At 35.5% G+C, this 15,098-nt stretch overlaps 1 protein-coding gene across 2 annotated transcripts; it reads left to right on the forward strand.

The window, feature by feature from the left end:
• The first annotated feature begins 2,420 nt into the window (after window positions 1–2,420).
• Window positions 2,421–13,551, forward strand: LOC131159473 (lysine-specific demethylase REF6). 2 transcript variants are annotated; one of them, XM_058114408.1, is made up of 7 exons: window positions 2,421–3,458; window positions 5,166–5,244; window positions 6,205–6,272; window positions 6,380–6,530; window positions 7,346–8,040; window positions 10,875–11,618; window positions 11,903–13,551. In XM_058114408.1, exons 1-7 carry the CDS (start codon window positions 2,603–2,605, stop codon window positions 13,228–13,230), a joined length of 3,921 nt encoding a protein of 1,306 aa, XP_057970391.1. In that variant the 5' UTR covers window positions 2,421–2,602; the 3' UTR covers window positions 13,231–13,551. The 2 variants fall into 2 exon arrangements, with proteins under 2 accessions (XP_057970391.1, XP_057970392.1); XM_058114409.1 differs by having other exon boundaries at window positions 10,881–11,618.
• Window positions 13,552–15,098: the final 1,547 nt, after the last annotated feature.

Below are 15,098 nucleotides of genomic sequence, written 5' to 3' on the forward strand. Positions count from 1 at the left end.
CGCAATAGGGAGTTTACAATCAATCCCATGCATTAACCTTAGAACCCATTTACTCACATTGGATTGATATAGTAAATCTAATTCACCCAAATCAAAATTTGCCTATGTTTTTTGGAGTCTAAGTTTAACATGCACATATAAACGTCATGCACAATCAACTTTTAATTCATTAAGCAACTGATCTCCTCTGAGTATATAAAGCATACAAGTGTCATAGGCCTGTGATGGAAGGCCCTGCATTGGGTACAATAGTGCTGGGGCCCACACTACTACACTCAGTGAGGGTTTGACACATAGGCCCGTATCATCACAGATCGCGTGATGCATAACATAACTCATATTAGTCACATACATTTGGTAATCTTACGTATTTTTTTTGATATTAACAAACAGTAGCATGTAACTCAAAAGTTCACCAATTTTATGGTAAGGACCTCCCAAAAATTAGGCTAGAATAATTAGACCCAAATGTTTGAAGTTCAAGGCTAGTATACTTACACGTACATTCACGTCTCTAAGTCCTTTTTTATTTTTATTTTTTTCTTTTAAAGAGTCTTTTCTTCTTAGTTAAATAACTATTTATAGGTTAAAATAACCTAGTCTTTTATTATTTGAGTTTAAGAATTTTTATTATGTATTATTTTTTTTGTCTAATCAAAATAAATAAATAAATAAAGATGAAGTATACTAGTTGAATCGTGCAACTCAAAAAATGTTAAAATTTTCATTTGTAGGTTGATGTGTCAATGAATGTTTGTATATCTCTTCAATTAATATATATTATATAATTTTTTATCAGTTTTTATGCCACCCTTGTTATCAATAGGATCCAATAGAACTAATTAAAAACAAAAGTGGGATTTTGTAAACTAGAGAAGAAAAATACTCAGGAGGATTCTTGTGGCAAGGACATTGTGATACAGTTAACTGTTGAGCATATTTGTTATATATATATTTTTTGCATAAATTGATGGAAAATGATTTATATAGCCGACTCCACTTAGTGGGACTAAGATTTGATTTTGTTGTTATTGTTTATGTTCATAAATTAAAGGTTAATTTTTGAAGTTTAATTTTATTGCGCTTTAGGTTGCCGTTATGGAAGAAGGAGAAGAAGGAACCAAAAATAAGGTATCAGCAACAATGGTTTTATTACGAGACAACTCATTACGTTCATGTCGATCTATTATGCGCTTCTGCATCTAGCATTGGGTAGATCTCATTCAATAACTGTCCTAACTCTATCATATCTTTTGTTTAATTTCTTCTGGAACAATCACAAATACTTTTCTGTTTAAATATGGATCGACTACCAGAAATTTAATGCGTAATCTTCGGAACTTAAAAAATGTTATAGAAGGGAAAGAAATATATAAATAATTCACATTTTTAGGTTTGATTATCAAGGAAAGCGAAAAAACAAAATCTTTGATCCAAACGAATCCTGAATTTTTAATATTTTTGTTTAACATTTTGCCCTTAAAATTACAATCAAATTATGATATGATCCCCTAACTTCAAAGGAGTCTTATATGATATTTAATTTTTCACAGTGAAAAATGATTCTAGTTTAAAGTGGATAAAAAAAAAATCATACTTAACTAGTAAAAATTAAATTCAGATAATGGTTGGCAGTGTGTATAAACTAGTTTTGGTGATAATGGATAACATTTCGGCTATAATTTCAAAAAGCTCGAGAGATCAAAAATTAAAGACAGAAGTGTTTATTTTGCATGAAAAAGTATAATTAAGCTTCCATAGCCTATCTTATACTAGATGTATAGGTAAAGAAAAAAAATTTTTATTTCATGTACACGGTACGGAACTAGTTGGTCTTCTCCATGAACTTTGTATTATCTCCTTATCTTGTTTTCTAAAAATGACAAACCCTAATCGGATAAATGTTATATTCAGTTAAAACTTAATTGATTCCATCTCTTTTACTCCTAAAAAAAAATAATTGTGCCCTTGCCGACTAAATAGTAACTTATATTTTATACTAGTTCGGAAATTTAATTTGTCTCACCATCACTTGTGAATTTTTAGAATAATTTTAATCCTGTTTCATTATATGAAGAACAATTTTAGATAAAACTCAATATTTATGCAATCATAAAAGTCTAATTATATTTTATCGGCAATCTTTGAATTATGTTTGAATTTTACACTTATCAGTAAATTACAAACTAAATTTCATACAACATTAGAATTTAAAGACAAGCCTGAAACTCAATTAATATTCAAGAACAATGGAATGAAATTGTGTGAAAAATTAAAATTTTGAAAATGATAATGAAAAAATATAGTTGTAAAAAAATTTAGAACATAATGGTTAAATCGTAAATATCGGAAACAACACTGTCAATTTTTCATGCTCAACCAAAACCAGAATAAAACCCCACTCCACTCACATGTCCACTCTCTCCCCCGTTCTCTCTCTTCTTACATCGTCCCCTGCCCTTCTTGAAGAAACAGAGCAACGAAAAACTCTGAAAAAAAAATCGAAATAAAGAATGGCGTCTGCTCTGTTTCTCTGTTACAGAGTCCATAATGGCATCTGATTTCGAAATTCGGATCTAAAACTCACAGACCCTCTTCACCAATGGCAACACCAGCAGCACCAGAGCCACCTCCAGAGGTCCTCTCATGGCTCAAAACCCTACCGTTAGCTCCAGAGTACCACCCGACCCTATCCGAGTTCCAAGATCCCATTTCCTACATCTTCAAGATCGAAAAGGAGGCTTCCAAGTTTGGAATCTGCAAAATCGTGCCTCCCGTGCCCCCTCCCCCGAAAAAGAGCGCAATTGCGAACCTCAATAAGTCTCTCGCGGCGCGCGCAACGTTTTCGAGCCCTAAATCCCAAAAAACGGCACCCACATTCACGACCCGGCAGCAGCAGATCGGGTTCTGCCCGCGCCGGCACCGCCCCGTGCAGAGACCCGTGTGGCAGAGCGGCGAGTACTACACGTTTCAAGAATTCGAAGCCAAAGCGAAGAGTTTCGAGAGGAATTACTTGAAGAAGTGTCCGAAGAAGAGCCTTTCAGCTTTGGAATTCGAAACCCTTTTCTGGAAGGCGTGTGTGGACAAACCCTTTTCGGTAGAGTACGCGAACGACATGCCTGGGTCGGCTTTCGTGCCGGTGAATGCGAAGAAGAAGGATGCAGGGGAGGCTATGAGTGTGGGCGAAACTAATTGGAACATGAGGGCGGTTTCTAGGGCTAAAGGCTCGCTGTTGAGGTTCATGAAGGAGGAAATCCCTGGCGTCACGTCGCCCATGGTGTATATAGCTATGATGTTTAGCTGGTTTGCTTGGCATGTTGAGGATCATGACCTACACAGCTTGAATTACTTGCATATGGGGGCAGGAAAGACTTGGTATGGCGTCCCCAGGGATGCCGCAGTTGCGTTTGAGGAGGTGGTGAGGGTGCAAGGTTACAGCGGAGAGATCAACCCTCTTGGTGAGTTCAGGATTGGATTAGAATAGAGACAGCAAATGAGCAAAATAAGCAAACCCTGTTTATTGTTTCCGTTGAATGTTTTGAAGAATTATTTGTTTAATTTTGTTGTTGTTTTTGTTCTGTTAAGTACTGCTGCTGTCTGCACCCTCTGTTTTCAATTGTAACTTCAAATGTTGTTGCCAGGGATGTTGTTGAGAATTTTGAGGAAGGGAGCTTAGAGCTATAATTCTTAGGACAAATGTTGAGAATTTGAGAACCATGATGATTTAGTTGGCCTTGAGCAGACTGCTACTAGAAATGAGTAATGTTTATTGTTTAGGGGCTTGTACATTAACGTCAGTACTTGCTGTGCTTGTCAAATGTAGCTTGCCATTGGTTAAAAATTTTGGGGGCGTGGAGAGAGAGTGCCGCATGCGCGGGGTGGGGGGCCTGGGTTTGATATTTAAAGAGTGGTTAGATTCTTGAGGAGAGTCTTGTAGCTAATTTCCTTTCAGGGGATTCAGCGGAAGATTATTTTACATGTTTAATTAATTTTCATTTAACAAGAAAACCCAAATTGAGGTTTCTTTTACAGTTAGACTTAGAAGACTGTTGTTCAGGAATTGGTGGTTTTTTCCCCATAAGTAGCAATTTCATGGAGTATTTTATGAAGTCCCTGTGCGGTTTACACCGGTGACTTCTAAATAAAATTTCCATACTTTGAAGACATCAGCATATTGATGATTATGTCTTTGCCCTTCCTGGCCATTGGTACCCTTTGCAAATACAATGCTTGACAGTTACATCAGATGCAATGTGTAGCACATGGTAGATAATTGTGGAGCCTATTTTGAGGAATATGTTTCCAAATGAGTGCATGGGGTTTATTACCATTTAATATTTATTATCTGAGAAGTTTGATGCTAGTAAAGGAGGTGGAATGCATTAGTTGTTGAATGAAAGAGGACGGTGAAAAGCACGTTTGCGTCCAAAATTGTGTCAGATATTAATCATGCCAGAGTAGGATTTGAAATTGCATATTAGATTCCCCTTTTTTGCTAAATTTCCTGCCCAACCAGGCATGATGCGTTTGATGTGCAGGATTCAATATACATTGCATTTTTTTTTTTGTCCTTTTTCATTCAACATAAAAAATTGATGTAACAGGGTGCTTAGATATATTATTTGTCTGACGCATCTATCAGCCATAGTCTAATTCTTTTAAAGAAAATTTTATAACATATATTATCTATATTACTTCTCTAGTGTAATTTGCCTTTCTTGCGCTGTTTATAACTTTATATTGTTCATTTACTTGAAAAACAGAATGTGCTTTCTATTGCTGTTTTATACTGTACAGTTACTTAAAAAATATAATGTATTTCAACTTTTGCAATCTATTTTGCTTATTGACTGACTGGCTTTTGGGGCGAGTTAAGATCAAATGTCCTAAACCTTGAACATGTTGCTTCAAAATTTCCATTTCCCATTTTTATTTTTCTTTCATATTGTATAATCCGTGACGATTATCCATAGTTCTTTCTCTTTCTCCACACCGGAACTCGTACATAATATCTTCCAATCTACGACTGGTGACGATTGGCCTCTTTTTGAATTTGTTGTGCATCAAAGGGGATGACAGCTGAGCCTATTTTTCCCTTTATTTGTTTTTTATTTTTTTGAACAATATTGGGAGGTTAACATTTGTTTTCATCTGTTTTATGTCAGTTACTTTTGCTATTCTTGGTGAGAAGACAACAGTTATGTCACCTGAAGTATTTATCAGTGCAGGGATTCCATGCTGCAGGTAAGTTCATCACTTTTCTACTCCACTTAATGAGTGTATTGCCTTATCATATGCTAACTTAGGCTGCAGTTGAAGCAAGAATGACCTTGAATTATTTTATGTGATTGGTTCAGCATCACTATTGAAGTGCTTCCTATGAAAGCAGGTGCAATCTGCTTTGTGAAAAAAGATAAGGGGCCTTTGGTATCATTGTAAACAAATGTGGGAACAAAAACCAGAACCTAAAACTAAAAACTAGAAGCTAAAAAATCAAAATTTCAAGAATAAACCAAATTAAAAGCCTAGTTGAATGCATTTTCATTTGTCTTTGAATCAAATAAGAATAAAAAAAATTGATTATGATTAGAAAATGCAAATGAATATGAAATAAGGAATACTATAGTAAAAAATAAAAAATTAATCATTTTCTGTTGTTTTATTAAATTTTTGAACTCATTTTCTAGTGCACCAAGAACATCCCATTGTATATTACAATTGAAAAATGGTAAAATATTTTTATTGAATTTTTTTTTTTCCAAGATTTTCTTTATGGATATTTTCATTTTAATTATATTTTAAATTCACATGGTTATTTTATTTATTTTTAATTAAAATTTGTATATACTATATAGCAGGATCATCAAATCAACAAAATTGAATTTTGGAGATTAAAATACCGTGGCAAAATGTTGCCACAAGAACTCAAAACCATAAAATATGATTTTGAATTTTTTACCAAAAACATACAACAAAAACAGAAAACCAGTAGCGTAGACAAACACATTTGTATCACCTGTTTCTTCCTTATGCCAAACGAAAGTAGAAAACAAAACGGAAATGAACAGCCCTAAGTAGAAGTATTTTACTTCACTTTTGTTGAGCATCTGCATAAAATGTAACCATTGCCTTGTAACACACCTTTATGAATTTCACTTTGTATATAGTTGGGTTGTTCTTAGCTTTTCATTTTCTTCAAACCAGGTTAGTGCAAAATCCTGGGGAGTTTGTTGTGACTTTCCCTAGAGCCTATCATTCCGGGTTCAGTCATGGTAAGACATCGTTCAGTTTCAATTTGTATTCTTCATATTCAATTCTTTTATTAGTACTATACTACTATACAACAGTTTTTAAAAATTTATTTTACTTCTTATTGTAGGATTTAATTGTGGAGAGGCAGCTAATATTGCAACTCCTGAATGGTTGAGAGTCGCTAAAGATGCTGCCATACGTAGAGCTTCAATCAATTACCCTCCTATGGTGTCTCATTTTCAGTTACTCTATGATCTTGCGCTAGCCCTTTGTTCAAGGTCTGTTCTCTCGCTAGTGCTGAATTCCCTTTTTTACCGTTGTATTAACAGCATAATTTCTACGTTGATTATAGGCTTTCTCTAATCATTGTCCGATCAACATGCTCTTAAAGTTAAAGAGTGCCATCAAATCCTTGTTATTCTCTCAATTCAAGTTATTCTAGGTTAACCCTTTCCCTTCTGCAATTTCTATCATCAAATGCACCATCTGGTCTGCATTGCAAGTGCCTAAGGCGCTAAATTTTCTTAACCTCCTTTCTCTTATGTCTTATCTTTTATGAGTTTCTAGCTTGCTGCTTTGGTTTTTTTTTTTTTTTCCGTTTTTAAATTTCTTATTTTATCTTTTGGAGTTACAGTTTACCGCCTATAAATCTTAACAATCTTTCCCAAGTTGTTATGGCTTTCTCAAGCCAAACCTGTTCAAATTAGATGTACTAAGAGTCTTCATTAAGAACCTGGTGGTTTCAATTAAGATTCCTGTGGTTCATTTGATAAGGATTTATGTTATACATGAGAATTTATAGTGTGTTAAGTTTTCATTCATAAACTATTTGGAAAAGTGTATGGAAGAAGCTTGACTTGTGAATTTATTTGTAAATCATGTAAAATTTTCAGTAGCCTTTTACTCTCTCCATGGTTGCTTTTCCCTAGCACTGCACTTTTGTGTTCTCTGTGTCATATGAAAACTAAAGTCTCAAGTGAGCAATTTTCCTGATATTTTAATGTATCTGCAAATTTGTCTTACAGTAAGCTATCATTACAATGTCTATTGATGATAAAATTAGTTGTTGTAATCTATAATTTTTCCTCTGCAGTATACCTATGAGCATCAGTGCTGAACCGCGGAGTTCCCGACTAAAAAATAAGAAGAAGGGCGAGGGAGAAAGTGTAATTAAAGAGCTTTTTGTGCAGGATGTAATAAAGAATAATGACCTGCTTCAAATACTTGGGAAAGGGTCTCCAATTGCACTTATTCCCCAAAATTGTTCTGACATTTCTGCTAGGTCAAATTTACGTGTTGGTTCCCATATGAAATTAAACCCCAGACTGTCCCTTGGTTTATGCAGTCCGGAGGAAGCAATGAAATCCTCAAAAAGTTTAATTCCTGATGATATGACATTAAACAGGAATAAAAGGGTCAAACAATCGAAAGGTCTCTATTCAATGAGAGGAAAATTTTCTTCTTCCTGTGAAAGGAATGAGCTTCCATCATTTGCTAAAAATGATGATGCTTGTACGTTCACTTCTCAAACACAGAATGCAGACATAAAAAAGGAAAGTGCAGCTCAAATTAATGGAGTGTCAGAACAGGGACTTTTTTCATGTGTCACCTGTGGGATTTTGATCTTTGCCTGTTGTGCCATAGTTCAACCAAGAGAAGCAGCTGCAAGATACTTCATGTCTGCGGATTGTAGCTTTTTTAATGACTGGGTTGTTAGTTCTGGAGTAACTAGTGATGAGTTTGCTAGAGCCAGTGCGAATGCTAATACTTCAGAGCAGAATTCTTCAGGTAGGAGTGTGGGTGGGTGGATGTGTTTGTGTGTGTGTGTGTGTTTAATTATTTCCTATTGTTGACATGTATTCATTAAATAATGCAATGTTGCGATCATTGCAATTTTTAAATTATTATGTTGTGTACTTAATTGAATTTGCACTTATATTATGGGACACAACATCCATGTATCAGATGTCTAGGTTGTCAGACATTGCTAGACTCAAGTGGATGCTTGCCTTATGAGATGCCATTGAAGCTTACACATTAGTCTTGTTGGCATACAGCTCAAGAGCTTAGTCATTGTCAACATGACACCTCTTTTGTACCATTTCTCAACTTCTTTTGTTGTGTTTGTTGCTCTTGGACAGTATTTTGTTATATTTTGACAAAGTTTTGGAAAGACTAGCTATGTTTCTTCCATCGATTGGTTTTTATTTATATAAAATACACTGATTTTATTTTTTCATAATGTATCTAATCAGTTTTCTGTATTAAAAGCATGTTTTATTATTTTGGTGCAGTCTTAATATTGTTCAATTTGAGAAATGTTAATCTTTTTTTTTTTTTTTTTTAAATAATTTAGCTATGATGGCATGTTCTAGAATTTCTAATGTCAAAGTTTGAAGCTGTGCTTCATTAGGAGTAAAGCAGTTGCGTTCTATGTAGACACCCGTCACTGGACTGCTGATAACTTGGTCTGTTTATGCTGAAAGCATGATTGTTGTAGCAATGTCTATTTGGTGATTTGACATGCTATGGTCAGTGGCTTTTTGGTAATAGCGGTGTTTACCATGACTTTTCATGTTGAATCATTTTTCGGATGAACTATTGAAGAACTCTTTCACACAGCATCACATCCAAAAGTTTCCTAGATAAAATCTATAGGCAACAAAATGTGCCTGAAGGTGAGAAATTTAATATCTGATGACTATAATTCTTAGAATTGTTTGAAATTCACATGTGGACTGTTAAAATGGCTTGCACACACGTTTAATGATTTTATGTAGTGGTGTATCTTTTGCTGCTACACATACTTCTTGATGTGTCTCACAAGTTACTTCTTTTGTTAGGGGTCATTATTTGAAGAAATTTCTCCCTTTAATATTGCTTTGCATTTGTGGCCTGTCACTTAGTTGCTCTATTTTCCCTTCTTTTTGAACTTTTAATTGTGGTTTGTTTATGGACCTGGACCTTATAGGATTTAGATTCTTTAAATTTCTACATATATAATCATATATACCCCTGCTTCTGTTATTCTAAGATTTGAACCCATCCTATTAATTTCACTCTTCAAAATTACATTCTGCCATTTTTGACAATTGTTCCCTCTTAACAACTTCCCTCTTTCTCCTTTGTGGGTTGTACGTCTTTCTACTTTTTGTTTGCTATTATTTGCCATTATGGAACTGTAAGCTACCAAAGCAGCTTAATCTGTTTTTAGCCCAGCCTTTTTACTATTATTATTTAATTTTTTTTTCATTTCTTTTCTACCTGGTTCTTGTTTCAGAACTTACTGCTGATCTCATGGCATGTATGCAGCATTATGGGGGAGGTGAATCAAGAAAAATAACTTTTGCATTTGATTTTAGATCAATGAAAATAGGCTATATTATGGTGGGGGTGATGAAGCAATAATCAACTTTGATTTCTGGTGGAAAACAAATAATGATAGCACTTGTCGATAGATGCGAAGCAGAAAATATAGCTTCATTAATGCTAATCATTTATAACTTATGATTAATATGGGAGTTATTGCTTCCTTGAAGACATCCAAATGGTTAAATCTGGAGGCCTTGATGTTAGAGGTCTCAAGTTCTAACCTTGAGAGGGGAGAGAGAATGGGATGGGGGATGGCTACCCTTGTTGTATACCCTTGTGTTGTTGTTGTTGTGTGTGTGTGTGTGTGTGTGTGTATGTTATTTATTAATGAAGAGCTTAGCCACATACACAAACAGGACACACGTGCACATGCGCATGCACTCACTCCCAGAAGAGTAGGGTGGAGAGGAACAGCTGTTGTAAATTTATATTAATTTGAGTATCATCATTGATGATATGCTCACTTTTTTATTTTTCGATAAAAGATGACATCTCACTTGACAACAGTGAAGAAGAAAGAAAGATGAAGGGGGTATATGTTCATGAATTTTTATAATGTGAAGAAGGCAGCTGTAAATTTCTATTATTACATTATTGTGAGGATTATCATGGATGTTCTCTTCTGACATTCAGATAAAACAGTCGTAAATGTGTATTAATGCTGGGATCATCATGGATGATCTCTTGTGACTTGTTAAAGAGGTGCAAAAGATTCTGTAAATTTCAGCGTGTATGTCTTGTATGGACTTTGAAGGAGGATTGCCATGGTTGGTCTGTTTTTGACTTGTAGCTGAGGACCTCCTCCCTCTCAAATCACCACAATAATAAAAAATCTCTCTTACAAGTGATGGGTGGAGGAGTGAGTGGTTAATTTTCCTAGTATTTATCTGGACAATATGCTGCTTGTTGGTTGTGGTGTTTAATCATGTTTATACTTAGTTTTGTTTGTGATTTTGGCATATGAAATTATTTTCTTCATAAGTAATTTGTCATACTCCCAAGTCTGATCATGTGATATTGTCTTATTTTGAACAGAGTCTAGAGCACACCCTTGTGCGATTTGGTTATCCCGCTGTGTGCATATCTGGAGATAATCTGAGTTATCCATGCTGCCAAATTTTACATTCAAACTTGTTCTCTTTCTGTGTTTTTTATGTTCCATCAATTTTCCTAATTTAAAGTCTCCATATAGTGTTGATACAATTTTAATTATGTGTATATATATGTGTTTATTTATTTATCTATTTTAGCTACAGGGTTAAAGGGAAAGAGCGTTCCAGATGGTTTATATGATGTTCCAATTCAATCAAGTGATTTTCAGATCCAAGCGGCAGACCAAAGTGTTGAAGTGGTTTCAGATACTGAGACACGGGAAGGCACTTCTGCTCTTGGTCTATTAGCATTGGCATATGGGAATTCATCCGACTCTGAGGAAGATCAGGCCGAACCAAATATTCCTGTTGTTGCTGATGAGACTAACACAAGAGATTGTTCATCAGAAAGTAGATTTCAGTGTGATGATTCCAAACTGCCTTCGCTTAAGCGTGACTCTCACGCTGGTGCAAATGGGGGCTGCAGCCCCTCTTTTTCGAAGTCCAGCCCTGGGGATGAAGTTCCACTCCAAATTATTGATTCATGTGAAGGACGTGGGCAGAAAAATGCTACTTTTGCGGATAGGAGTCGTAAAGCCTTTGGCCGCTCTGACATGTTTGAATCAAATAACCGTGCTTCTGTGGAATCGAATAGTTCGGAGGGTATGCCTAGAGGTCCATTATCCCATATCACTCCAGGTTTCTCTCTATTTTCACATAACAATGAACAAACAAAGTTTAGCAGTGCCACCGTAGCTGTGGAGAATGTGAACTTGTCATTTCCTCCAAGGTCTGATGAAGATTCTTCCAGAGTGCATGTGTTTTGTCTTGAGCATGCCATAGAAGTAGAACAACAGCTTCGTCCAATAGGTGGAGTGCAAATGTTGCTTGCTTGTCGTCCAGGTGTGCTATTATTGTTTGTCACCGAAATTGGTGGTGTCTCCCCTTCCTTTCATTTTTCTTCCTTCTTTCCTAAGTTTTTTAATTCTTATTTTGAGAACCCCTGTCTTCAGATAAAATTAGTGTTGGATATTGAATTTAAAAAGGAAAACAGCCACTGGAACTTATGATTAACAAGTAGTACTTGCATCATCGCAAACATTCTAATGGTAGTTTTTTTGCCTTGTTGGGTCATGATTTTTCTTTTTCTGCTCATCATTTATGATTTTCTGTAAAAATACTTGCAGACTACCCTAAGATAGAGGCTGAAGCAAGGTTAATGGGCAAGGACATGGGAATTGATTATCTCTGGAATAATCTTGCATTCAGGGATGCCACTAAAGAGGACGAAGAGAGGATCCAATCAGCTCTGGATAGTGAGGAAGCTATACCAGGGAATGGGGATTGGGCTGTAAAACTGGGTATCAATCTATTTTATAGTGCCAACCTTAGCCGCTCTCCTCTATATAGTAAGCAAATGCCATATAACTCTGTTATATACAATGCATTTGGCCGTAGTCCTCCAGCATTCTCACCAATAAAACCCGACGACCAAGGGAAGGGATCTGGTAAACAGAAAAAAATTGTGATGGTAGGGAAATGGTGCGGTAAAGTTTGGATGTCCAATCAGGTCCATCCCCTTCTAGCAGAGAGAAATATTGAAGAGCATGAACCAGACAGGACCTTCCCAGCTTTTGGGAAGCATGATGAGAAGCCTGAAAAAAGATCAGAGAGTTCCCACAAAGCTGAAACTGTCAGCGTAAGGAGAAGGTCTGGAAGGAAGAGAAAGAGGACAGTGGAGAGGGGGTCGATGAAGAAAGCTGGAAGTCCTGAAAATGAAGATCCAGTAAGAGCTTCTGATGATTCAGCAGATGATCATTCGCATCAGCAACCCCAGAGAATTCTTAGAACCAAGCAAACAAAACAAGAAACTCCTCGGCTTAGGAACAGCAGTGAGAAGAATACCAGAAAGCTTGATTGTTCACATGCTGAAGTGGAGTCGGAGGGTGGACCTAGCACCCGCCTGCGGAAAAGAATCCCAAAGCCATCCAAAGATATTGAAACCAAACCTGTAGTACAGAAGCAGTTAAATAGGAAAAAGGCAAAGAAAGCTCCAGCCCCTAAGGCTCAAGCTGTGCACAAGGATAAGGTTCCAGTCAGTCACAAGGACAAAGGTCCAGTTCACCACAAAGATGCAAAGCGAAGGGATGAGGATGAAGAGTACCACTGTGACCTGGAGGGGTGCACCATGAGTTTCATTTCGAAACAGGATCTCGTGTTGCATAAAAGAAACATCTGCCCGGTGAAGGGGTGTGGGAAGAAGTTCTTTTCGCACAAGTATCTAGTGCAACATCGGCGTGTTCATGTAGATGATCGCCCCCTGAAGTGCCCGTGGAAGGGCTGCAAAATGACCTTCAAGTGGGCATGGGCTCGAACTGAACACATTAGGGTTCACACTGGTGCCCGCCCTTATGTTTGCAATGAGGCAGGGTGTGGGCAGACATTCAGATTCGTGTCAGATTTCAGCCGTCACAAGCGGAAGACCGGGCACTCAACGAAGAAGGGCAGGGGATGATCCACAGGAAACATGGGATGTAATTAACATTGCTGATGAAAAAACTGTTGTTCAATTGACAGAGATAGAGCTAGGTCAAAATTAGGGCTAGCTAGGATTTCCCTGTAATTTTTCTTCCAATTGACAATCATAATCTGATTTGCCATGGGCCTTGTTTATTTGGGCCTTTCTGTTAAGTTCCACCAGAGCAATTGCTTGGATTTTGTAAGACTCCATCCCCAGTGGTTGTCAGTTGTCACATTCAAATATAGCCGTGAACTAGTGTTAAGACAGGCAGCTGCACCAAAATGAACATGTCAAATGGAACTCTTACCATTGTTTACCTTTTGGATACAAAGCTTTCTAATCGTCTTCTCTCTCGGTAACTTCTCCAGGTATCAGATGGGTAGAGCCAGTTTTTGCTAATCTCATTTTGCATGTCATTTCAGAGTTAAATTATTCAGGTTTTTGAAAAAAATAATTCATTATTCTTAAAAAGTGCATCCATACACTCTTTAAATGAGCAGTTTGTGTTCTAAAAAAAATTATGCTACTTCCAAGGCATTTGCTGATGAATAGCTCCCAAAATGATGTCATTTTAGGGTACAAACATGAAATGGTATCGCAGATTAAATTTGACACGATGTTATATATAGTTTCTTTCAGTAAGTTGTGTTAATTTCAAGCCATTTGCCACCACTGTAGTAAAATGTTTATGTGACCAAATTTTATATATTCACTTTAATATCTATTTATTAAGAATTTTGATACATAAATTAATTATATGTCGGTATTTTAGATGGCGCGACTCTGATATAGATATAAAAAGCATGGTGAGTGAGTATTTTGTAGATTCGCGTGCCCCTTTCTAATAATAGTATTGAAGACTCATGGCACCTACTAAGTGGTTGAGGGAAAATTTTAAGCTTGGGTAGTTAGCAAAAAATATTATAGAAGGTTTTTTGAAAATGGGTAGTTAATATTTTTTACTTTATTAGTCGTATCTTCTATGTTTGTTGGATATGCTAATATGGTAGAAGGGATTGAGGTGAAGAAGAAGCCAAACCGATTTCTTAAATTATATCCATCTCAATATTTAAAAGTGAAAGCTTCTGCAGCCGTCCATTAATATAAAAACATTCTTTAAAGGTATTTTTAAAATGGGTCGTTAATGGTTTTTTTTTTAATTTATCATAGTACTACTCGCTTTTCAATTGAGAATTTATAAAACTTTGATTAAGAACATATTTGCTTCAAGCTCAAATCTTACGATATAGTGGGTGGAATTACAATAAACTTTAGTAGAGTCGAATTGTAACGTATTAAATTGGGTCATTTAATAGAGATTTTCAAAATTTAAGTATAACTTGCCTTTTCTAAATGACTTAAAATGAATTAAGTCTAGTCTTGTAAAGACTCGACTCATTATTTAAATAACCCTAATTTAGTTCAATATTTTCCTTGTTTATGGAAGAAGCTTTAAAGACATACTTTCATTACATAAATAAAAAAATTTAATTTGCTCAAAATCTCAAAAAAGATAAAATAAATTTTAAAAAATACATATTATTTGAGTTATAAAGTTTCTATTCTCATAAATAAATCTAAAGAGCTATTTACCGGTCTAAAGAGATTGAGTTCAACCATGGTTGAATTTTATTGATTCATTAATAATTACTATTTTTGAATAGCAATGAATGATATCAAATGAAACTCGATATAATTAAATTAAAGAATTATTTTTGAGGTATCGATTTATAATTTTACTAAAATTAAATAGAAAAATAATATAAAATATAAAATATAAAAAGTAAACTATCCTCAATGTAAATTTAATAAACCAATTTCGGGCTAAAAATATTTAATTAGTAAAACTAAAAAATGAGGAA

The sequence above is a fragment of the Malania oleifera genome, chromosome 7, assembly GCF_029873635.1.
Source record: "Malania oleifera isolate guangnan ecotype guangnan chromosome 7, ASM2987363v1, whole genome shotgun sequence".
NCBI lineage: Eukaryota > Viridiplantae > Streptophyta > Magnoliopsida > Santalales > Ximeniaceae > Malania > Malania oleifera.